Source organism: Centropristis striata, chromosome 7, assembly GCF_030273125.1.
Source record: "Centropristis striata isolate RG_2023a ecotype Rhode Island chromosome 7, C.striata_1.0, whole genome shotgun sequence".
NCBI classification, from domain to species: domain Eukaryota; kingdom Metazoa; phylum Chordata; class Actinopteri; order Perciformes; family Serranidae; genus Centropristis; species Centropristis striata.
This window is the reverse complement of record NC_081523.1, coordinates 39,577,512-39,604,183: the sequence shown is the minus strand read 5'-3', so window position 1 is coordinate 39,604,183 and position 26,672 is coordinate 39,577,512. Positions and strand designations below refer to the sequence as shown.

The window sequence follows — 26,672 nt, the reverse complement described above, 5'->3', positions numbered from 1 at the left end:
GGGCAACAATGTACCACAGAGGGTTAAGCCTCGTTTTAAAACTTACATATTTTAGTTTCTTCTGTTATTAGGGCCGGAGCACTAACAGTGGAGGACCCTTTTGAAATGGGTCTGTTTATTATAATGGCAAATGAATTGCGTTTTTTTAAGGCTTTATCATATTCCAAAACTCACCAAACTTGGGACAAAATTCTGTCCCGTCGAAAATGTACGTATTTCATTGGTTTCAGAAATGGGCGTGGCAAAATGACCTACTAGCGCCCCCTAGAATTGAGCCCCTAAAACAGGTTTTTTGTAGAGACACGAAATGTGGTGCATACATGTATCATGGGAAGATGCACCAAAAAGTCTCAAGAAGCCATACCCAAAAACCAACAGGAAGACGGCCATCTTGGATCGAAAATGGTGTTTTAGACGTTTTACGCCTTTTCCACGCTGCATACTTTTACAAACCTCCAACAGATTTAATCCGATCGACTTCAGACTTGTTCAGTACCATCACAAGGCCTTTGACATCAAAAGTTATTAAAAGCTTTGCAGACCGTCACACTATGGGGGCGTGGCATGGTGGCAAAATATGGCTTTCGACATAACACACGAGACTGTATAACTTCTCAAATCTGCCTCAAACTTGTCATGCATGATAATGGTTCATCACTGAACAGTTATACATAATAATATTTCATAAAGTCCCGCCCCTTTTTGGTTAGCCACACCCCCTTTTCCTAACTAATGAACCGTTTGTCCTAGAGACTTGCATGAGGTGTCTGTGAACTCAGCAGATACTCAGCAGACGGCTCCAGAAAAGAGCTTGACTTCACTTTTTCTCTGAGTATGTGTAATCACTGTCTCCCTTTCTACAGCCGTCGGAGGAGCTGGAGTCAGGAGCCCAGGAATCCATATTTCAATTTGAAAGTGAAGATCTCCAGCTCCTGCCTCTCAGGAACCTGGCAGTGTTTGGAAACACAGAAGTGACCCAGGAGTTTGGCTTCACAGTAGGAGCAGCATGCTTCAGCTAGGGACGCCTCCTGGTGTTGAGCATGAACGCATCCTGTGTGCTGGTCCACAGCTGTAAACATCTAACAGGCCATGTAATCCTTCACCTCTGGACTGTCTTTCGACTTCAGGGTTGTACAACTTTTTTGCATCGTGCTGACCAGCTAAAATATTCAGGATGTCTTGATCAATTGTGCTCGTAATTCTGAGTAAAACAAACCCAAGCGAAACATTATTCACTAACAAAACAGAGGACGGAAGACACAAAGTCAGCTGGAGAGTCAGAGAGATGAAGAGTTTCTGTCCCTATCTGAAGGTTTTCAACTGCACAGACTATCATGTTTTATATATGTACTCACCAATCAGCCATAACATTATAACCACCTGAATAGTACGCTGTAAAATATTAAAAAACCTGTTGTTTTTACGGTAAAAAAAAAGCTGTGGTTGCCAGAACTTTACCGTAAAAAAAATATACGGTGCAACTTTTCTAATATTACGGTGAAAGGATATTAGCACTGTTAAAATTAGCCATTTTATTCCATATTTTATCGTTAAAAGAAAATCCATCAAAACAAACGCTGTTCTGCCATATAATTGACAAGAAAATACTTTATAAATTCCACATAAATTAAATATTTTACCATTAAATACTACAGTATATTTTTGTTAGAGGTATGCTGTTTGGTACATTTAACGATAAGAAAAAAAGTATTTTACAAAAAAATAGATGCAAAAATTACAGTGATGGCTTGTATATATATTACAGTATATTTTTGTTACACACATGGTGCCAGTGTATTTTACAGTGGAGTATTTTTTTTAACCCATAAGAACCCAGAGCCAGTAATCCTTAAAAAGGAAAATGATGGGGGATATGCCATAGACCAAGTGGACCTTATGATATATCTTATTTTTAAATGAACAAACTAAACACCTTTTCTGCTTACAGAAACACAAATTTGCCTTTTTCTTTGCATCTCTACCACATATATCAAAAGTGTGACTATAATAGTGCTGTTAGACAACATATTCCATTTCAGATTTGTTTTTAAGTAACAAAATAATAATAAATCGAGAATAAATAAATATAAATAACACTGCCTTATTGGACGGCTTCTCAACAAGCTGCTGTAGCTGTAGAACACTAAAAAACACACTTATGTACTTGAGAAAACATACATGAACATTAATAGAACATTTAAAATGTTTGTGACACCATGTCACTGTGGGTTCTTATGGGTTAAACTGTAAAAAAAACACTGTTTTGGCTGATATATACATTTACAGTGTTTCATTGTTGTCACTGAAACTGAATTAACCCATTTATCATTTTACGGTCTTTTACTGTCATGGTTTAGCAGTTTTTCACCGTAAAAAATCTACAGACATGTAGATTTAATATATTAAATATATAAAAGGGATATATAAGTCCTGCAAAAACAGGTCTAACCAGCTGGGACATGGAGTCCACCAGATGTCTGAAGGTGTGCTGTGGGATCTGTTAGCAGCAGATCCTTGAGGGCCTGTGAGACAAAACATGGATCAGACTTGTTTTGTCTGGCACGTCCTACGAATGCACGATAGGAATGAGCTCTGGGGAATTTGGAGGTCATACCTTGAAATTATTGTTGTGTTCCTCATCCCATTTTTGTAGTGTGGCAGTGTGCAAAACGCTGCTGTAGGAGGCCATTCAGGAATAGTGTTTCCATGGTAGGTGATACACAGCAAGGTTATTATAGTTAACGAAAACTAATGAAATAACGAAAACTAGAATTGAAAAAACATTTTCGTTAACTGAAATAAAAATAAAAACTAGAGTTTTAAAAAAAACGATAACTAACTGAAACTGTATTGTGTGGTTACAAAACTAACTAAAATTATAGTGAAAATGTCCTTAGTTTTCGTTTTGGTCAACTTTTTTCATTCATAATTCAGTGTTTCTATTTGAACATGCAACACATGATGAATATGTTTACTGAGACTGGGATGTTTACACTCCAACCAAAATTCAAAACACCCAGAACTGTAAGAGTTAATAACCTTATTGGGGCTGAGATGGATAATAAAAGGAAATAAACGCTAACTAATAAAAACTAAGCATTTTCAAAAACTAAAAACTAAACTAAAACTAGCAAACTCACTCTAAAAACTAACTAAAACTAAATGAATTTGAAAACAAAAAATCACAACAAAATTAAAACTAAAACTAATGAAAAATCCAAAACTATTATAACCTTGATACACAGTGGTGGGATGTAACTAAATACATTTACCGGTACTCAAGTACTGTATTTAAGTGCAATTTTGAGGTACTTGTACTTTACTTGAGTATTTCCATTTTATGTAACTTTATACTTTTACTCCACTACATTTAGCTGACAGCTTTAGTTACTTTTCAGGTCGAGATTTAACGCAAAAAATGTGATTAATTTAGAGTGATTAGACTCATAACAGTATATTAAGTAGTTTAAATGAGCCCTGGCTTAAGAAAATTAAAAGGCTGTTTACATAAAAGCATCAATAATAATAATAATGTAATAATAGCTGATACTTTTGTTATTTTACTTCAGTGAGTGTTGAATGCAGGACTTTTACTTGTAGTGGAGTAATTTCACAGTTTGCTATTAGTACTTTTACTTAAGTAAAGGATCTGAATACTTATTCCACCACTGGTGATACATGTCAAAGTAAGATCCACATGAATGGCTGGACTCAAGGTTTTTGTAAAACCAACATGATTCATCAGACCAGACCACATTCTTCCATTGCTCTGGGATCCAATTCTTGCACTTACATGCCCAATGTAGACGCTTTTTGATGTAGACATAATAATAGTTTGGGATTTTTCATCAGTTTTAGTTTTAATTTCGTTGGCAATTTTTGTTTTCAAATTCAGATCATTTTAATTAGTTTTTAGAGTGTGTTTTAATTTTTTTTTTTTTTTTTTTGGGGGGATAATGCTTAGTTTTAGTTTAGTTTTTATTGGTTGTAGTTTTTTTGTAATGGGGTATTTGTTGGGTGCCAGATTCAAAAAAGTCACAATAAATGTTTCCTTTATTTCCTTTGTCTGATCCATCTCAGCCCCAATAAGTTTATTAAGTCATAAAACCAGATAGATGAAATAGATTTCATATCAACCAAAAAGGTTTACGGATGAAAAAAGTTGACAAAGAGGAAAACTAAGAACATTTTCACTATAATTTTAGTTAGTTTTGTAACCACAAAATATATATTTTTTTTATTTCAGTTAACGAAAATGTTTTTTCAATTCTAGTTTTCGTTATTTCGTTAGTTTTCGTTAACTATAATAACCTTGGTCAGCACTCTGACCGGTCTTTATTCTGAGACCTTTCCAGCATTAACTTTTTTAGTGATTTCTGCTAAATTAGCTCTTGTGTGGGATCAGACAACACAGCATAGCCTTTGCACCTCATGCACATCAATGACCCTGTTGCAGGTTCATCTCTTGTCCCTCCTTAGACCAGCTGTTCTCAACCTTGGGGTCGGGACCCCAATTGGGGTCGCGAGATGATTTCTGGGGGTCGCCAAATCATTTTGGAAGTCAGCTCTGTCTCCACTGTGTTAAAGTGTTCATGTGTTAATGTGTTTTAGTCTTTTTGGTCATTTAATGTCTTTTTTTGGTCATTTTGTGGGGGTTCTAGTCATTCTGTGTCTTTTTTGGTCATTTTGTTTCCTTTTTATGGCCATTTTGTGTCTTTTTATAGTCATTTAGTGTCTTTTTTGGTAAATTTGTTTCTTTTTGGGGTCATTTTGTGTCTTTTTTGGTCATTTTGTGTCTTTTTTTGATCATTTTGTGGTCAATTTGTGTCTTTTTTGGTCATTTTGTTTCCTTTTTATGGTCATTTTGTGTCTTTTTTTAGTCATTTATTGTCTTTTTTTGGTAAATTTGTTTCTTTTTGGGGTAATTTTGTGTCTTTTTTGGTCATTTTGTGTCTTAATTTGGTCATTTTGTGTCCTTTTTTGGGTCATTTTGTGTCTTTTTTGGTCATTTTGTGTCTTTTTTGGTCATTTTGTTTCTTTTTTTGGGTGATCTGAACTGTGCGTGTGAGATTGTGTTCAGTGAGCGGGGGTCGCGGACAACATGCATGTTAAATTGGGGGTCGCGACTCAAAAAGGTTGAGAACTACTGCCTTAGACCACTTTTGGTCGGTACTAACCACTGCAGGACAGGAACACCCAACAGTCCCTGTAGTTGTTTGGATTCTCTGATCACAATTTTGCACTCAGATCTGAGGGCTAGCCCATTTTTCCTGCTTTCAACAAATCAACATCGAGGACAAAATGTTCACTTGCTGCCTAATATATCCCAATATTTCCCCGCTGACTGTGCCATTGTAACTAGATAATCAATGTTATTCACTTCACCTGTCAGTGGTTATAATATTATGGCTGATTGGTACTGTACATATATACAAAATGTATTATAAAATCAGTTGAGACTTTTCATTAAGTGGAAGATGACGACATATTGTGGACTTTGGTTCCGTGAGACTATTTGAACCTATATTTTAAATGTAACTATTGTAAATCATGTGGCTGTTGTAGATATTTTTTAGTTTATTGGTCGATGCCTGTTCAGTAATCTCTGGGTATCTCCATTATGAGCTGTTTTGTGTTGAGTTTCTATTTGTTTTTAAGGTTTCTTAATTTATGTTTTTCCAGGGTTCAGAGGACCAGAAAAATACAGATACAGTCACTGATTTCTTTTCAGGGCTGCAGAGCTGAAAACAGAATAGGATAACCTTATAAAGTCGTTATGAAAAAGAAAATAGTTTCCTATTGCAACATTAGCATTCAATTGGAGTATTGTTTGTGTCCACCTGATGAATTTTTACTGCAATATTCACATTCCTTTGAGATCTGTTTTGATTTCCACCAACTGGTGACAAAAAATATCTGGCTCTTTCGCTGTTAATCCTTTATCAGGCAAAGAACTTCAGGTAATATTTCGAGAAAAAAGTTGCAAATTTACTAGATTAAAGTGGCAAATCTACAAGAAAAAAAGTCACGGATTTAAGAGATTTAAAGTGGCAAATCTGCGCAAAAAAAGATTTACGAGAAAAAAGTGAAAAAAAAACCAACTTTTTTCTCCCAGATTCACCACTTTAACCCTTAATAGGCTCATTGAAATACTTGCAAATTCCAAATTTCAACCCTAGAGAATATTGGAGGATATTACATACAGCCAGAATGTGTAAAAAAAATATGAAAATAATATTTTGAGAAAAAAAGTTTCAAGATTAAAGTGGCAAATCTATGAGAAAAAAATGCGCAGATTTATGAGATTTAAAGTGGCGAATCTGGGAGAAAAAAGTTGTTTTTTTCCCACTTTTTTCTCGTGAATCTGCAACTTTTTTCGCGCAGATTCACCACTTTAAATCTCATAAATCTGCAACTTTTTTTCTTGTAGATTTGCCACTTTAATCTAGTAAATTTGCAACTTTTTTCTCGAAATATTACCTGAAGTTACCAAATATAGTTCTTTGCCTGATAAAGGGTTAAATGCTTCACTAGGTTCTGTCTGCTGTTTGGTGGTGGATACATTGTGTACAGTGGTTTTATTAGAGCTTTTTTTTTTATCCCACTTCAAAATAACTACCTGTGTTGTGGATTAGAAATCCAAAAGCATTGTGCTAAATTAGGTTAAAGAGCTCTGTTCAACTGAGGGAAACTGCAGTCTGGTGATATTTCTCTGAGTTTTTGTCAGTTTTTAAGAGTCCTAACTTTGACATGTAGTTATTTGATCATTTGCTCGTTTAAAAACATGTAATACAGCAGCTTTAACCAGTAAATGAAGGGATTTTGTTGTTTCAGTTGTATATGGTCCTGTGCATTACCCCAAGCTACCCATGTTACAACTGTATCTTACTGTAAGTTACATTTGATACTGTATGGTGCTTCGTCATGAATTAAATTGATTTGGATACATTTTGTTGCATATTATTTATTTATTAGCTTTTATCCAAAGCTACACTGTAAAAAATAATCTGTTTATTTTACGGTAAAATACCGGCAGCTGTGGTTGCCAGAACTTCACCGTAAAAATTACAGTGAGTGGATTTTCTATTCTAAATTTAAATGTAAATATCAGCAAAAAAACTGTAATTTAGTCTGAATAATCCTGTTATTTTTTAGGGTAATTGTGTCATTCATTCACACATCAGGGTATTTCTCCATACATTTTGCATGAAAATGTTATATTTTACAGCAAAACTGTGTGTTTCTTCCAGTTTATGACATTTGAAATTTTTGTGCTATTCTTTGATTTACGGTAATTAAAAGCGTCTAATACAGTGATATACAATTTTTCATTTTATGCCCTATTTCTGATGTATTTGACAGTGTATTACTGTTATTTCTACAAATCTCTTTTACAGTGTACCTACAATGGGTGCATTCAACCATGTGGATACAACCTAGAAATTAAATGAAGAATCATGCAAGTAAGTTAGGCCTACATCCTAAAACTTGCTCAACTCTGAAACAAGAGACAAACAGTTGATGAACTCTGCCGTGGAGGTGATGTTTTCAGTGTTTATCCATCTGTCAGCAGGATTACTGTGAAGGTTAGTGGAGCGGTGTGGCAGAGGTCACTGAAGAACCATTCATATGAGAGCGGATCAGAAAAATAAATAAATTACATTAGCATCGCATTTTTGCTGCCTTCATTTAATGTTGGTTTTATTGGAAAGATGAGTTTCACAATCGTATTTTATGGAACTATTCAAGGAGCACATGAATGCACCACTGGTGGAGTTTTACGCTGCCCGAGTGCCATTTATTCTAGTTTTTATTTTCATTTTATTGGCCAAGGTGCAGTATGGGTTTTCAGTCTGTGGTAGAAGATGTGTAGTTTCTGCTTTAATTATAGTCAGACATTATAGTAAATATGTATACGCCACTATTACAGTGAGTTCTTAGGGTCTCGGGGCAATCGCACCGAGCACTGGTCGGAGCACTGGTCCCATACAGCAATAGCTGTAGGGACCAGTGCTGCACTACTGTTATACTGTGGATTTCTTCTTATTCCTCTTGCGGACGCAATTTCGTCCCGCTACTAGTCAAAATACTAGGACAAATTATACATCAAAACGTGCGGTTTGATCAGGATCGGTGTGCTATTACTTTTCTCTACAGAATACGAATTTTTCGCGGCGTAAGTCGCGAAAAACTGCCCAAAATTTTGCATTGAAATTAATGGGACGGCCGAAAGAAAATGAGCAAAAAAGAACATTAATTGAAGATTTTCAGACGTCTACTTCTCCGGCATAATTTCACCTAGAGACTCCATTTAAACTTTAAACAGTAGACACAAGTCTTGTGTATTGGTGTATTAATTTGCGTTTCGATAGGTCATATAGTTTTTTATCAATCCCTGTTCAATGACCATGATCATTTTTGGAGAAATTCTGAGATTATAATGGGTGTGTATTGCACGGAATGTTCGTGTCAGAGTGTGTGATGTCATCGCTCAGAGTGTAGAGGGAGAGGTAAAACTGTCAAAAAATAAATTTTAAAACTGCACTCCAGGCCGCAAATTCCACTCTACAGAAATAATTTATACATAGAAACGTAGGAAAATTAGTCTTCTCCCTCACAATCCTCTGGTAAAGCTGTCAGAGTTATAGTTTGGGCGTACAACGCACAGATGCGCCACCAAAACCACCAACAGCCTCATTGGGTCCCATATTAAAAACGCAGGAAGATTTTGAAAAAAGTAAGATGGAATAGTTTTTTTAGATCGCTCTAACAAAGCTATTTTTTAATTTTTCCTAAAAAAAATCATATGTAGACGTTCAGGAAGAACTCGGGACGCTCAAAGTGAAGTCGGATCAATGATAGGTATTATGGTTTTGACAAAAATGCTTTCTGTTCGAGGCCAGAAATTCGAGTCTGTCCACCTCTGCTGTCACTCTTTCGGAACTTTAACAGGTGGTATCAGTTAATTCTGTTGATTGCTTTGATCTTTGATGTGATTACAGTTACAGATACACACACACACACACATGCACTAAAGTGCGCACACTCCTCACACATGCATACACATGCTTCATACACGCACACACAGGTAACTTTATGTGATTTTAATTACACACACACACACACACACACACACACACACACTTTGAGGTTAAAGGGCATAGTTATAAATCTCTGAAGAATCTCATCATAGTGTACACACACCGGCAGTAGCCCCCGTGGCCCTTTCAGAATTTCCCCAGAGGAAATTTTCTAGTTATTACTGCTATTTATTATTAGTAGTGTGTTCATTACTGTTCTTATGCTTTGACAGATTATTGTTTGTTTTTCTTATTGTTAGATCATTTCCTTTGACTTTTGCTCCTGTTTACATTTGCCTTTACCAAATTTTCTTTCCAAGGAACCTTTCAGAATGACAAACTAATCCTCATTCAAAACCCTGATTTGAATGTAGGTATAATGTGTCACTCAGAATCTTTACATAACTTCAGAAGTGAGTGAGAAGCTGTTTCAGTAAAGGAAAGAGTACTCCCCATGCAAAACACATCTTAAGGGCATCTTTAGACCCCTGTCAGCCCTCAGTGTGCTGCTCTGGTTCTCTAACAGGACGCAGTGATGGACCGGACCTTCTCCTGCATGCTGCTCCTGCTCAGCTCGTTTGCAGCTTTTGGTAAATACGTGCGCATTGTGGAGTCAAAGAACTGGCATGAAGCTCAGAGTTACTGCCGGCTGTTTCACACAGACCTGGCTCCTATCAGCAACACATACGACATAAAGCGTCTTAGAGAGCTTCTGGGCTGTAACCGTGGTCACATCTGGATCGGATTGATAAAGAACAACGACAGGTGGACGTGGTCAGGAGGAGGAGAGGTGTCCACGTTTTTCTGGGCAAAGGGGCAGCCCGGTGGAGGAGATAAAGACTATGGCGTAATTCATCACTATCAGTGGCACGATATAGGACCAAACCATCCACGTCACTTCTTATGCTACAGTGCGGTCGTGGTCAGAGAGAGAAAGACTTGGGAGGACGCTTTGGAGTACTGCAGGGAGCATCACCGGGACCTCGCCAGCGTGGCGTCCGAGACGGAGATGCTGCTGATCCAGAAGGAGTTAAACAAGAACCAAACCACGGAACACGTCTGGCTCGGTTTGCATTTCTTCCCCGGCGGCTGGCTGTGGGTGGACGGCCAGCCGCTGGATTACCAGGCCTGGGGTCCAGAGGGCCAGCCCCAGTGTCCTGGAGTCAGGCGGCAGTGTGCCGCCATGCAGGAGCCCAGAGGGACGCCGAGTAACAACGGGACAGACTCCATCATGATGCCTGAAGTTGCAAATGCTGCAACTTATGGAGTGAGCTCTGCTGCACAGGGTGGGCTGTATGGTCAGGGAGCAAATAATGTGGTGGGTGAAAGTGTATGGAAGGCTCATGACTGTGAGGAGAGACTCCACTTTGTTTGCTACTGAGAGTTCAGTTTGTCTTAGTTCAATATAAAACTGCAATGTTGACTCTTTATGTAAAAGTTTGCTCTCATAGCGACTTTTTTTAGCAATTTTTTCCATTTATTTTTCGTCTTTTTTTGCTGTATTTTATCATTTAGTTATATGTCGAAAGACTGAATTTTACTTATTGCATGAAAAAACTTTTGTTTTGTTTTATGTTAAAATCTAACTGCATTTTAGTCTATTTTGCTGCATTTAGCAAAATAGCCAAACTACGTGGCTTTTGATGGTGATGGTGGTGACGTACCAAATTGAGCTTCTCTGAAAAATGTATTTTTTTAAGAAAGCAGCCGTCTGAGCATCTTTGTAAACTCAAATTGATTTGTAAAATCAGGGAGCAATCCACATAGAAAAGGTGCCATATGAAAATCAGTTATTCTTTTCACTAAAATCAGTCAAAATTCCCATATCTGTTGGGCTCTACTAACTTATTCCAATATTTGGTGTTTCCCATATTTGCATTGTTTTTCTGATGCATGTTTTGATTGCTATCTCCTTCCACATTTTTCATCGTCGAAACTTCGGTCAAACATCAAAATATTCAGCTCAATTAGGACATGTGTGCATGTATTTTTCTCATGCATAACTTTCATAATGTCAGAAATATTTCACATATTCCACAATTTTTTCTGCAACAAATGTGACAAAAACTGAATTATTTTGACACTTTACAATGCATTAATTACTCATGCATGCTTTCAGCTAGAAACTTCATCTTCAAGCGATCCCAGTGTATTTTCTTCAGAAAATATTCCTAATATATTATTGTATTATTGTTGATGATGCATTTCTGTGAGCAGCATTTTAGTTTTCTCAAGGTAGGGCTCATTTTAACGACTAAATGTTACGTGGTTTAATTTAATAAAAAAAGTTTTTCTATTTGCTACTGAGAGTTCAGTTTGTCTTAGTTAAATATAAAGCAGTAGACTCTTCATGTAAAACTTTGCACTCAAGGGGACTTATTTAGCTATTTTTTCCATTTATTTTTAGTCTTTTTTGCTGTATTTTATCATTCAGTTCGATGTCGAAAAATTTTATTTTACTTCTTGCATGAAAAAAACTTTTGTTTTGTTTTATGTTAAACTTTGATTGCATTTTAGTCTTTTTTGCTGTATTTTGTTGTTTAGTTTCTACGTTGAAATATTGAAACTGATTTAATATATATAGTAAAATATATAGTAAATGATAGAGAAACATTTTTTTCATTGAAAAATAAGTTCAATAAAATCAATAAAAAGCATTTACTATATAAATATTTCCTCACTTATTATGCCCGTCTTTTCATGATTTAAATATGTATTTATTATTTTATTTATCAAATGTGAGTTTTCTGTGTTTTTCAGTTTGTATTCATTGGTTTATTAGTTAATTTATTTTTGTAGTATTGCATTCACAGTAGTTACTTAGTATTTAGATAAATATTTGGTTTGTTTTTTGGTGTATTTTATTTCTATGTTAAATAAAATCATACATGATTTGATTATTCAATTATTTCCTGGTGTATCATTTCACTCTATTAATAATTAATCAATTAAAAAAAAGACAAAAGAGAGGCCTAAGGTCAGTTTTTTTTTTTAGTTGTTTTGCATCTTTTTATAGTTGTTTTGTGTCTTTTTATTGTATTTATTGGCTGATAAGTTCATTTGCTTGACGTGAAAATATAACTAATAATTATTTTGTGTGTATTTTATCAGTTTGTTTCTATGTTTAAACACTGTACAACTAAACTATTTAAATAAATATTAAATAAGATATTAAATGAAAAATAAACTAAATGATAAGTTCAATAAAATCATTTAAAAAATCTTGTTGATTTAATTATTTAATTAATTCCCGGTGCATCTTTTCACATAACTAATACTTAATCAATAAAAAAGACAAAAGAGAGGTCAAAGGTCAGAAGGGGGTATGAGAGGGATGGGGCAAGCAGGAGTGACGATAAATTAAATAATTGTAAAAAAAAAAAATACCTCAAACAAAAAACTACACAGCCTCAGAATCTGAATGCTGTCAAGTGCACGGTGAAGTTATTTGTCGTAAGGTTAGAATAATCATTCAAGAAGAAACGTTATAAACTGTGAGAAAGCATCATTTATTCTCTGACAATAAACTGTAACAATGCAGATGTGGAGCTGGATGATGAAGAGACAAAGAGCCTGAAGCTGACTAAGAATGTTCCTGATGAAAACTAAAGGGTAATATGGCTTGATTAAAAAGTATCTTTGACACTGTTTCTCTATAAATGTCACCAAAAGCTTGAGCTGCTTTGTATAAAGGGCAGCCCCAAAATTTAAGTTTACAGAAGGGACAAAAAGTGATGGGGACTTACAGTATAAAGAAGCATCAGGACACAACATGCTTCACATCTGAACCAGTTATTTCTCAAATGATAAGCTGTGGAGCTAAAAAGAGACTCCATTTAAACTTTAAACAGTAGACAGAAGTCTTGTGTATCGGTGTATTAATCCACGTTTCGATAGGTCATATAGTTTTTTATTAATCCCTGTTCAATGACCATGATCATTTTTGGAGAAATTCTGAGATTATAATGGGTGTGTATTGCACGGAATGTTCGTGTCACAGTGTGTGATGTCATCGCTCAGAGTGTAGAGGGAGAGGTAAAACTGTCAAAAAATAAATTTTAAAACTGCGCTCCAGGCCGCAAATTCCACTCTACAGAAATAATTTATACATAGAAACGTAGGAAAATTTGTCTTCTCCCTCACAATCCTCTGGTAAAGCTGTCAGAGTTATAGTTTGGGCGTAGGACGCATAGATGATCCACCAACACCACCAACAGCCTCATTGGCTCCCATATTAAAAATGCAGGGAGATTTCGGGAAAAAAGGAAGATGGGACAGTTTTTTTAGATCGCTCTAACAAAGTTTTTTTTTTTTTTTTTCTTAAAAAAAAACATATGTAGACGTTCAGGAAGAACTCAGGACGCTCAAAGTGAAGTCGGATCAATGATAGGTATTATGGTTTTGCCAAAAATGCTTTCTGTTCGAGGCCAGAAATTCCAGTCTGTCCACCTCTGGGTGCTTTCACTCTTTCATTAACAGGTATCAGTTAATTCTGTTGATTGCTTTGATCTGATTGCCTTTGATCTTTGATGTGATTACAGTTAGATACACGCGCATAAGCGCTCACACACACGCCGCGCACGCACACGCACACACGCCGCGCGCCACACATGCCACACACACTTTGAGGTTAAAGGGCATAGTTTGAAATCTCTGAAGAATCTCACCATAGTGTACACACACCGGCAGTAGCCCCCGTGGCCCTTTCAAAATTTCACCAGAGGAAATTTTCTAGTTTTAAATATCGTTGCGTTCAACTATTATTTGTAGGAATACTACAAATGGATCTATACCAGTTACGGACGAAAAAATAAAAAGGGCACATTCTGCACAACATGGGGCCCCACCAGCATGATGCATCATGTATGATGAAATAGTCGTGATCCTTGATTACGATTAGTATTAAGTTAAAAGGAGATCCAGATCAAAGGCTATGGCTATGTCATAAGTCTGTTCATGTTTGTGAAATGGATTTTGCTTATGTTGCGAGGTTATTTTTTTCCTCCTTTCCTCCCCTCATGTTGTGCTGTATTTCTCTCTCTTCATACTCTGTCTTCCTGTCCTGTTTCCTGTCATACTGTTTGTTGGTGTTTTATATGTTTGGATGGGCTGATGGCTTTTGTAAAGCACTTTGAGTTGCATTTATATGTATGAAAAGCGCTATATAAATAAAGTTTGATTGATTGATTGATTGAAAGTTATTACTGATATGGTACTGACAATTAAAACCATCAAACTGAACCATGTAGGGGGGTCCTGGTCCCCCAGGAGAAAATGTGTACATTTTTAAGTAAAAAGCATCTTGTGCACTAAATGAGAGCAAACACCTCACATTCGTACCAAAAGTAAACCGGCGCCTCTTTTGCATTCCCCGTTCGTCGGCTACCAAAGACAGGAACGTCTGCACCTCATTAGCTAACCACAACAGGTTTTTTTGGTTCGCCGTATTCTTGCTCTAGAGGGCACATCATCATCATTTATTGTATGAAGGGGCACCCTAGAGGGCACTCAATATTTTTTTCATGTGTAAAGGGCAGCCAATAAGGCACTTCCTCTCGTTTTAACCACTCTAGAGGGAACTTTAGCAACACTTTTTCAACCACGGAGGGACCAGAAGGGCACTAGAAGGGCACTCATTAAGGCACGTTATTGAATTTTTTTGCTCTAGAGATCACATCATCATAATTTATTGTATGAAGATGCACTCTAGACCAGTAGTTCTCAACCTTTTTGAGTCGCGACCCCCAATTTAACATGCATGTTGTCCGCAACCCCCGCTCACTGAACACAATCTCACACTCACAGTTCAGATCACCCAAAAAAGAAACAAAATGACCCAAAAAGACACAAAATGACTAAAAAGTCAAAATGACCAAAAAAAGGTAACAAAATGGCCAAAAGACACAAAATGACTAAAAAAAAACAAACACAAAATGACCAGAAAAGACACAAAATAATCAAAAAAGACACAAAATTACCAAAAAAAGACACAAAATCACCCAAAATTAAAAACAAAAACAAACACCAAATGACCAAAAAAGACATAAAATGACAGACTACAGACTAAGAGACTAAAACACATTAACACATGAACACTTTAACACAGTGGAGACAGAGCTGACTTCCAAAATGATTTGGCGACCCCCAGAAATCATCTCGCGACCCCAATTGGGGTCCCCACCCCAAGGTTGAGAATAGCTGCTCTAGACGGCACCCAATCATTTTTGTATGTGTAAAGGGCTGCCAATAAGTCTCTCGTTTTCATCACTCTTGGGGGCACTTTAGCGCGCTTTTTCAACCATGGAGGCATGAGGGGGGGCGGTCACCCCTTCTGCCCCCTCCTGAGTCCACCACTGCTCTATACTGACCCCTCTGTCACAATATGTGGACTTGGAGAATTTGTAATTTTGTAACAATTAAACAAAATCTAAAAACAGGAAAAAATACTGACAGTTTTAGAACGAGTAAAACTAGGACTGCGCGCAGTACTGAACGGGCCCTCGCAGAGTGGAGCCGTCGGGGGAGGCGCCGTCAGGGGAGGGCACATCGGACGCGGCGCTGTTGGCTCAGTCCCTATGCGTACCAAATTGCGTGTCTCCTACCACTGTGCTTGTGGTAGGTGTAAAACATGTTACTTCCTGTAGCCAGCAGGGGGCGCTATGACTGTGTGTCAATATAGACACGTGGGTGTGTCCCGGGGTGGACCCTTATCACGTATGTGAAATTTGGGACAGATTGGACAATGTATGGTGAAGTTATACAGTCTGGTGTTAGATGGCAAGTTATTTGGAAGTGCTAAGGGATAGACTCTGATGAAGCCTGAGAAATTTAGAGCAGATTGGACAAAGAATGGGAAAGTTATAACGATCTTGTGTTTTATGGCGAGACGCCATATTTTGCCGCCATGCCACGCCCACATAGTGTGACCGTCGATAAAGCTTTCAATAACTTTTGATCCCAAAGGCCTTGTCATGGTACTGACCAAGTTTGAAGTCAATTGGATAAAATCTGTAGGAGGAGTTCATTAAAGTATGCGACCTGGAAATGGCGAAAAACAATGACAAGCGCAATATTCAATCCAAGATGGCCGACTTCCTGTACGTTTTCGGGTATGGGTTCTTGAGGCTTTTTGGTGCGTCTTCCCATGATACACATATGTACCAACTTTCGTGTGTCTATGTGAAAAAAACCTATATTGTGAGGATGTTTTGAAAATTTTGAGGGGGCGCTAGTGAGTCATTTTGCAAGGTCCATTCCCGCGAATACCAGAATACGTAAATTTCAAATCTGATTTATGTATATTCCAAATATGGGGAGTTTTTGAATAGCATAAAGGCCTCAAATAAGCGATTTACTCCCCCTAAAAATAATAAGAAACGGACCAATTTCAATAGGGTCCTTGCACCGTTAGTGCTCGGTCCCTAATAAACGTATTTTTCATATCTCTATTTGGAAACATTACCAAACACAGAAGTTACATTAGAAATTGGTGAAGTGTAGTTATTACGATATTTTGAAGCGGTCCGTGAAGGCAGCATGGGTGCACCATCACCACATTGTTGTTGACAGTGAGCAACATCACTTCCTGAGCTACAAGTGGATGAGACTCCGCTCATTATTGTTTTATCGTCTGTCGCTAACAGTATCGATGACCATAGTGATCGATGAAGCGGCTCCAGACACGGTGTCACTAACGACATAACCGCAGGTACAGCTGCTGTTAACGGGACCTCTCGGTGGTGATTACACTGGGTCACATCTTACTCAAAGCTGGATACTTTTCAAGGTAATGTGTGTTAGCCTGCATATTTAACTTATTTCTTTACGCCTATAAATCCTTAGCAAAGCACTTAAAAACACATTTTCTCTGTATTTTAAAAGTGCCCAGTTGTTAACCCACCGTATCGGGGTTGGTAGGCCTCAAGCCAAGCCTCGGTTCAGAGTTGGACTGTGAATCCGCCAAAACGTTCCACGAGCCGGTGACGCGCAGGCGGAGTAGCCGCTGAAGCGGGTTCACAGTAGAACGTTTAATGACGTCAGCATTCTATTTATTTAAAGGAAACGTTAATGACGTTAGCATTCTATTTATTTAAAGGAAACGTTAATGACGTTGGCATTATATTTATTTAAAGGAAACGTTAATGACGTTAGCATTCTATTTATTTAAAGGAAACGTTAATGACGTCAGCATTCTATTTATTTAAAGGAAACCTTATAGTTTGGTAGTACCACCTGCAAAAGTTATATCTACTGGATTAGCTATCTATACCAATACTCTGTTCATATTTGGCTATCTTAACATTCTGAGTTAAATGTGCCTGTTGATGAACACTTGACGTTGTTTGTGTGGTGCTGCAGGTGGGATGACAGCTCCAGCTACAGCTAGCTCTGAAAACCACCACATGCTTCATTTACCCATGAAAATAACCCAACAAGCCTTAGTTGCTCAGAATTTGGTGTGCTGTGAATTTAGGTTACAGCAATGAATTAATTTATGAAAACATCTAACAATATCCTTAACCCTCCTGTACTCCTGGGGTCCTCTTGTTGACCCCAAATCATTTTCAACATACGATTAATATGGAAGTAAATCTGTGTCATCGGTGTTTGAAATAAAAAAGACATTGAACTTCTAGCACTGAATATTTATGCATTGAAATTATGTATCTGAATGTTTTTCAACGTTAAAAAAAATTCAACCTCAAAAAATTCAACCGCAAAAAATTTGATAAACAAAAATTTTGATAAACATTACATTACATTACATGTCATTCAGATACATAATTTCAATGCATAAATATTCAGTGCTAGAAATTCAATGTCTTTTTTTTATTTCAAACTCCGATGACACAGATTTACTTCCATAGATAATATATGTTAACTTTCTATGAACTTTGTTAACTTTCTATTTCTTTATAAATGTATATATATATAATGAAAATTATATATCTATGTATTGGTTTTATTACTTTTTTTCTCTTGATTTGAGGCCTACTTTTGTTTATTTGACTAAAATTGACTAATAATAATGAAAAAAATATGTGAAAATTATCTATGTGTTGGTCATGAGTTGCCTTAAAAGGTGAAAAAGAAGTTGTTGATGTCATGGGGTCCTTTTTGACCCCTGAGGTCCATGGGTGTGATCCTTTCTTTATTTTTGCTCACATCCAAAGATGAACAATGTTTTCAAAACATAAGTTTCACTAAAAGTTGACATTCCCATCAAGAATTTTTTCAACTATTACTATTGAAAAAATATTCAGGTTTTATTACTTTTTTCCCTCTTGATATGAGGGCTAATTTTTTATATTTGACTAAAATTGACCAATAATAATGAAAAAAATATATCAATGTGTTGGTCATGAGTTGCCTTAAAAGGTGAAAAAAAGTTGTTAATATTTCTTTTTCTACATGTCCTAAAACCAGTCTGATGTCATGGGGTCCTTTTTGACCGCAGGTGTGATTTTTAAAAAAAATCCAAAAATGAACAATGATTTCAAAACATAAGTTTCACTAAAAAAATCAGGATTTATTACTTTTTTCCCCCCTTTTTTTGTTTAAGTTGCCTTAAAAGGTGAAAAAAAAGTTGGTAATAGTTTTTTCTACATGTCCGAAAAACATCATGGGACATCATTTTGACCCCTGAGGAGCATGGGTGTATAGTCGACGGGAGGAGTACACAAGGGTTAAGTAACTGTAAATATATTTTCTTTTTGCAAAGTCTAATATATGTAAAGTGGGATGGGCGGGGGGGCGGGACTCATATCTGACAATATCGTAGTAGTTTGTAATCATATCTGACAATACCCACCAGACAAACTGGTTTCACTAGCTGCAGCCTCTTGTCCCCTATAGCTTCCTTAGATCTGGGTTAATGTGACCACAGCTGCCATCTCCATCTACTTCTTCTCTGAAATGTGTCTCTCTCCAGGGCTTGGTCACAAACATGCACCCACCATCTCGACAGGACTATATATCTATAAGTTTTGGGCAAGGAAGTGGAGGATACAATAACGGCAAGCAGTGGAGGAGGCAGTCCTGCTGGAGGGTGAGTGGCTCAATGAGCACATGTTCTACACCACTGGTTCTCAACCTTTTTACAGTGATGTTCCCTCTGTGAAATGTTTTTTCAGCCAAGTACCTCCTTAACCAGGGCAGAGCATTGTTGGTTGAAAAAAAAAATCAGTGTGCCATCACACAACCACTGTGCCATCAGTGTCTGATTTATTAAACTCAGGAACTGATAAACACACATCTTGGCTTTAGCTACGAGAAAAAACACTGCATAAGAGGCCTCCAGGGCGTTGGCTGATGTTATGGACGCCTTCTGCATCGTGTCTTGAGATTATCTGAATTCAGACAGTTTCCTCTTAAAAAAGTCGGATGTTTGGTCTTAAGATGACGCTGCAGATGTGCTGGCTTCATGCTACTGTTAGCTCATTTCTCCCCACAGAAAAAACACAGTGCCTTGGGTGGGTTGCAACCAAGGTTATAACAGTTTTGGATTTTTCATTAGCTTTAGTTTTAATTTCGTTGTGCATTTTTGTTTTCAAATTCAGTTAGTTTTAGTTAGTTTTTAGAGTGAGTTTGCTATTTAAGTTCAGTTTTTATTTTTTGAAAATGCTTAGTTTTAGTTTAGTTTTTATTAGTTTTAGTGTTAGTTTTAGTTTTTTTGTAATGGGCTATGTGTTGGGTGAGAGATTCAAAGAGGTCATAATACATTTTGCCTTTATTTCCTTTGGTTTATCATCTCAGCCCCAATAAGGTTATTAACTCTTACAGTTCTGGTGTTTTGAATTTTGGTTCTAGTGTAAACATCCCAGTCTCAGTAAACATATTCACCATGTGTTGCATGTTCAAATAGAAACGCTGAATTATGAATGAAAAAAGTTGACAAAAACGAAAACAAAGGACATTTTCACTATAATTTTAGTTAATTTTAGTTAGTTTTGTAACCACACAATACAGTTTCAGTTAATTATGGGTTTTTTTTAAAAACTCTAGTTTTTATTTGATTTCAGTTAACAAAAATGTTTTTTCAATTCTTGTTTTCGTTATTTCGTTAGTTTTCGTTAACTATAATAACCTTGGTTGCAACTTGTGGACGTAAATCCAATTAAAACATAATCTTCAAGACACAGCCGGAATTTTGCCGGCTCTGGTTTGGCCTTCTTTGCCACTTGTCCCTTTTGTGTTTTCAAAATAACTGCTGCTACGCTTCAACCACGACTCCATCTTTGAGTTTCCAAGTGATTGACAGGTGATGCCAGGTGGTATATGACAGGTTGGGTCCAACCATCCTGGTATGGGGGACACTCTGGGTTTTTAGGAGAATTAAATTGAATAGCCTACTGAATATAACATTAATTTTATGAACTTATACTTAGTTTTTCCTAAAATATTTCTTAAATAATTATTTTTAAAGGATTTTTGCATGGATGCTACTTTTTAAATGTATATTTTAAAATCTCACGTACCCCTGGAGTGCGTACCACCAGGGAAGAAGATTTTTACTAGTGATTGAGACCATAAGTAAAAAAAACATTTCTGAGGTAATAAATCAAGTGAGGAGTTTTCTCATTTTGCATTGAAATGAATGGACAGAAATTTTTTGCAGCCAAACTTAGAATAGAATAGAATAGCCTTTATTGTCATTGTATATATACAACGAAATTGGAGTGCAACTCCCATTGGTGCAAAATAAGACACTCAAAATATATATATACATACACGGAAAAAATAGGAAATAAAAATAGAATAAATAAATAAAATAAAACAAAATAGACTTTTTATATGGGCTGTGCTTAAAACTGTGTCCTTAGATATTGTTCAATAAATTGTGCTTGTGGAGTTCAGCTCAGAGATAGCGCCCCCTGCTGGAATTCTCGGTAGAATGCAGCTTAAGGCACTTCCTGGTTTGCCTCCCTGCTAAGACCAGGAGGTTGCCGTCCATTTTTCACTTGAGAATTCATAACAAAAAAATGGCAACCCTCCAAAATGGCACATCAAGACACCAAGACCTTAAGCAGCAGAAAAATCCATGCTGTGGTTTGTTGTCAGACATTCATCTACATCTGTTTATTTTAGGTACATATGCAGAAGTAGCAGCCAGCATAGCCTTAATTAAACATTTTAAAAGTTGTTTGATTGTCTCATGGACAGTTTTAACGAAGCAAAAATTCAGACTTTTTATGAATCAGCATCATGTTGTAAGTAGTTCAGCATACTTTTTTTATCTGATTTTTGCAATTAAATTACAGCAAGAAATGCTTATTTTGGGTACATAGCGCTGTTGAACACCAGAACCGCCATCTAGACACAGTTCCTGGAGAAAGTAGGGTTGTTACGATACTAAAATTTTCAACTCGATACCGATACACAGGAAAATATTGGATAATAACAATTAGAACAATATTTTGAGGTTGTATGCTGTGCACAATATTAGGCAAGCTTGATTTAAAAAAGAGGTAGAGTCGGCTGTGTGTGTTGCTGTTTGGCTGCAGGTCGACTTTTCTCTGCTTCATTCTGGGACTTCGAGAGAAAATAAAACTTTTCAGTCACCAACATTAATATAAACTTATTAACTCTTAATGCTTATGTATACTGGCACTGTGTCAATTAACGTAATATGGGCGTACTACGTGCCTGATTTATTTATTTATTTATTTACGTTGTTTATAATCATTAACGTGACGTCAGCCTTTAATTGCTAACTGCGGCTAATGGCTAATAATAACACGGCTAACATTAATGCTACGATAACATCAGTAATAGGTCAGTTTGAAACGAAAGACACTAACCTGTCCAAATTCACTGAATACAACGTTTTAGTATCGATACTTTTTTGAGTATCGATACTTTTGACAACCCTAGGAGGAAGCCATGAAATTCACTGAGCTGTGAACATCTCTGGATAATCTCATTAATCCAGATATGATAGTGTTTGGTGTTCAGACATATCTGGGACTTCCACAACAGGTGAAGCAGCAGTTGTGGTTATTTTGATGGCAGCGTTGTTTACACTGGTGCCGTTCGTGCGAGTAACACAGGTGAAAATGTGCCTCTCGCTCTGTGTAAACCCACTATAAGGGTTCTTCTATCTGTGTGTGCTGGTTTGGTGATTCAGGTTTGTTTTTGTACTATCACGTAGACTGAGGTATGCAAATGTTTGCACATCATGCACACTGCCAGGAGTCAATGTTAGAGTTTGTGCTGAAGTATGAGTGATTACATCATTTCCATAAAAAAGGCCTGAGTGCAAATTTGCCATAGTCGCTCCTTTGTCTGATAATGCTCTGCGCACCTGAACGCAGCATGAGCACATAACTGTCAGTGAGTGAGAGAGAGCAGATGACCACATGACGGTTGGACTTCAACCCCGCTGATCACCGTGGTTACGTGGGACAGTTTGCATCCAAGTGTGTGCATGTGTGTGTCTTTGAAAAGTTAGCATTTCTGGCTGGTTAAGGAATGTGAAGCTAAACGAGCTGCCAACTAGTGCAAGTTGCTGAGTATTGTGTTTCTGAAGTTCTCTTGATTTATCCAATTGCTTTGCTATATTTCTGTTGTTTAGTGAATATTATAGTGAATATATAGTCAATTATAGCATAGCTGGTTAACAATTACTCGCTGTGAGGGACCGAGTCAGTCAGTCTTTATTTACTCAAAGTATAAAGCAACTAAATTGTCAAATAAAAGTAATAAAGAACTGGGCCCATAAAAGAGGTCAAACTAACAAAACTGTACAACCGTCAACTGAACAAACAAACAAACAGACCTGATGACTAAACACAAGAGGGGACTCATATAGTGGGTGATCAGCTCATAATAAACACGAGAGGGGGTTAACAAACATTGAACACAAAAGACAAAAGTTAATTAACCAACAAAGCAAATCAGTAAAATTCAAATAAAATTCAAATACTTCAAAATGATAAAGTGTGTTGTATGAAACAGAAAATCTCTGTGGATAGTTAAGTTCTTAGTCTACATTGGTCTAACATTAACTGAATGTATAATGTGTATGAACAAAATACAACAAAACTGAACTATATAACTTAAATATATGAGTGCAGAGGGTTAGCGACATCACACTAGCCCTGTAGGAAAGCTGTTTGTATATTCCTCTGTTTATCTTTGGACATATAATCAATCTGAAAATGCCTGTGTTGAGCTTTGGTATTGTCTAATATTTGTTTCCAATAAGTCTCTACCTTTAATGTTGTATAACTGTTAACTGTTATTGCTGCAAAATACAGTGAGATACATTTTTTTTAAAAGGCTTGTAGAACCTGATAATGTAATAACCCCAATAATGTAATACAAATCTGCACTTGAGTCCATTAAAAATGTAATAAAACCTGATAATGTAATAACTTCCTGATAATGTAATAAAGTGCATTTTATGACATTATCAGGAATTTATTACATTATCAGGTTCTACAAGCCTTAAATCTAGACCTGGTCTCTGCATTTTTTCCCACCTGAATATTGAAATACCCTGGAGTGATTGCTGCCACACCTAGAGATCCATATACAGGTGGATCTCAATAAATTAGAATATCATAGAAAAGTTTATTAATGTCAGTAATTCAATTCATATATTCAGATATATATCCATTACACACAGAATGATTGATTAATGATTTTTTTCATGTCTTCAGTTATTTAATTTCTTCTAATTATAATGATTATTTTTAAGATTAAAAGAGACCAATTTTAAAAAGTGTGTTTATTATAGAAATGTTTGTCCATCTTTATGACTCAATACTTGGTTGGGGCTGTTTGACTTGAACTACTGGAAATGGACGTTTCCATCATATTCTTATTTATTGAGATGCACCTGTACATTATTTCATCCAATGTTCAAATAACGTAAGGTGAAACTTTTTCAAAGCAAAGATGCTGCTGGCCTCATTGATAGTTCTCTGGTGGTTTACATCAATAAGGGTGCTCTGATCAGGACCAAAAAAAAGATTCATGATAGAAGTTGGATTTATCTCGATCTGTTTTGTGTGTCTGCAGAAATGGAAGCAGCTGTCTCGGCTGCAGCGGAGCCTGATCCTTGTCCTGCTGTTTATTTGTGGAATAGCTTCCTATCCTGCTGTTACTGAACACCTGAGAGGTAAGGCTCTTATTATTAAACATCTACATTATATCCATCAGTCTCAGTTACTGTGATCCTTGGGGGCTGTTGAATATCAACAGCACAGAATATTGTTTTATCTTTGTTAAAGGTGATGTTCAAGCAAATAAGCACGTTGATCATTCCTCAGTTTGATCGGGTCTCCTGTTGGGTTCTGATCTTCAGTAGTCACTGGGTGGCCCATCACCCTTACATTATACAAAAAAAAGACACAGAATTAAAAAAAAAACAGACACAAAATGAAAGAAAAAAAAGCTAAATTCCTTTAAAAAAAAGACACAAAATCAGCAAAAAAGACAAAGAAAGGAGGACTGGTTGGGGTCAGGGGTCAGGTTGGGTGCAAAAAAAAGTCACAAAATGACAGAAAAAAAGCTAAATTCCTTTTTTTTTTAAAAAGACACAAAATGACCAAAAAAAGCTAAATTACTTTTCTTTTTTTAAAAGACACAAAATTACAAAAAAACTGACACAAAATGAAAGAAACAAAAGCTAAATTCCTTTAAAAAAGACACAAAATGAGCAAAAAAACTTTTGTTACTTTTTTTCAAAAAAAGACACAAAATGACCTACCTAAATTGATAGGCAACTTGAAAATCAGAAAAAAATAAGATAAAGATAATAATGATAATTCGAAAATCATAATAAAACCCTTAATAATAGTGATCATCAGTTTGATGGGGTCTCCTGTTGGGTTCTGACCTCCAGTAGTCACTGGGTGGCCCTTCACTCTTACACTATGTTACTGCACCATGTTAATACCTTCATGTTCAACCTGTTTGTGTGTCTGTCTGTGTGTTGAGGCCTTACAGATGGAGAACAAGACTCAGACAATAACATTGTCCTGCTGCCTGACATCCCCAACGTGCTGCCTGAGCCAATCAAACAGGGCCAACCACCACTGCCAGAGGAAACCTACCCGGTAACTAAGTCTGCTTCTCTTCTTTGAAGGGAAGAACACGGTTTCAAAAGCCATTTATTTTTATTATTATTATTATTATTATTATCATTACTTTCTCCTTTTTTATGTAAAGCACTTTGTGTAACGTCTCTCTTGTATGAAAAGTGCTATATAAATAAAGTCTGATTAATTGATTAATTGATAATGAACATCCTATAACGTGACTGTAGTGTCACAAAAATATATAATTTCTGGTGATAAAACAGCTTTGTAGATATTAGAGTTAGTCTTAATCAATTATTAGAGTTGGAGGGTCGGAAACACAATGATCTAGCAATGTTGGCAAGAATGTTTATAAGTGGTCCGAAAATCTGATTCTATGTATTCAGAGCATAGTCTGTCAAAACAAACCAAAGTTTATAGGGTGTTTTACTAATAATATCCCTTTTGAAATAGACGTAGCTGTTGTATCAGAAGATTTGAAATGTGTGTTTATCATTTATTTATCTGTTATATGGATCAGTCTGCTATTCTTTCTTACTAACTTTTTTTATTTTTTTTTATTAAAGTATTTATTTAATTTTAAATTTTTCAACATAAAATACAAACACTTACAAACAACCGAGACAGACACCAAAAACAGACAGGAAACATTTTTTTTTTTTTTTTTTTTAATTAAAAAATAAATAAATAAATAAAATAAATTTAAATTAAATTAAATTAAATTAAAAAAACAAAAACAAAAAAACAGGCAGTCAACCTAAAACGAGGACAACAACATACACTTACTGTGACAAGTCCTTAATGTGTTGAACAAAATAATCCCATACTAAATGGAAATTCCCTTTAACATTGTTTTTCCTGGCCATCATATATTCAAATGATGCAGTCTCTGTCATCAGTTGGGTCCACTCTGCAAGCATGCACATGCTCTTCCAGGTCCTCAGTATCAGCCTTGCTGCGGTAACGAGGCCTGCAGTTATTAGAGCATGCTGCCCTTTGTTGACATCTAGTGGCAAAAGTGTACTATCTCCCAGGAGACAAAACAGTGGAGATTCCGGTAATCTTCGTCCCAGCCAATCTCTCTGTTTCCTTAATACTTTCCTCCAGAAAGGTAATACCACTGGACATTCCCAAAAGGCATGCAAAAATGTACCATCTTCTCCCGTACACTTCCAACATCTTCTGTCTTCTACTAGACGCATTCTAAAAAGCTTCATAGGAGTATAGTAATATCTATGTATGATTTTATAATGGGTAAATTTGCTTCTGATATTTTTTTCTTTCTTACCAACTTGCTCATATCAAGTGAAGAGTTAATCAGTAAAATGTTGTTTATGTCACCTATTTGTCACAGAAGAAATTATCCAATAAGAGAGGACCGCCTTTCCAGGGACGTATTCAGAGAAAAGGAAACGCTTCAGATACTGTGCTGGTGGGCAAAGCTGCTGAGAGGAAGAAGGAAGGAGAGGAGGGGGGAGTCATCAGGTGAGATTTACAGTTTGATCTAGGGCTGGGCCATATATCCATATAAAAGATATATCCATAT

At 36.3% G+C, this 26,672-nt stretch overlaps 1 protein-coding gene across 1 annotated transcript in view; it reads left to right on the top strand.

Annotated features, from left to right (window-relative positions):
* The first annotated feature begins 16,648 nt into the window (after nt 1–16,648).
* Nucleotides 16,649–26,672, top strand: part of LOC131974623 (endoplasmic reticulum mannosyl-oligosaccharide 1,2-alpha-mannosidase-like) — a 35,175-nt gene continuing 25,151 nt past the window's right edge. Inside the window, 5 exon segments of the mRNA XM_059337016.1 lie at nt 16,649–16,866; nt 19,012–19,128; nt 24,105–24,204; nt 25,026–25,144; nt 26,481–26,611. Of these exon segments, the coding sequence (XP_059192999.1) occupies nt 19,027–19,128; nt 24,105–24,204; nt 25,026–25,144; nt 26,481–26,611 (452 nt within the window). The 5' untranslated portion in view covers nt 16,649–16,866; nt 19,012–19,026.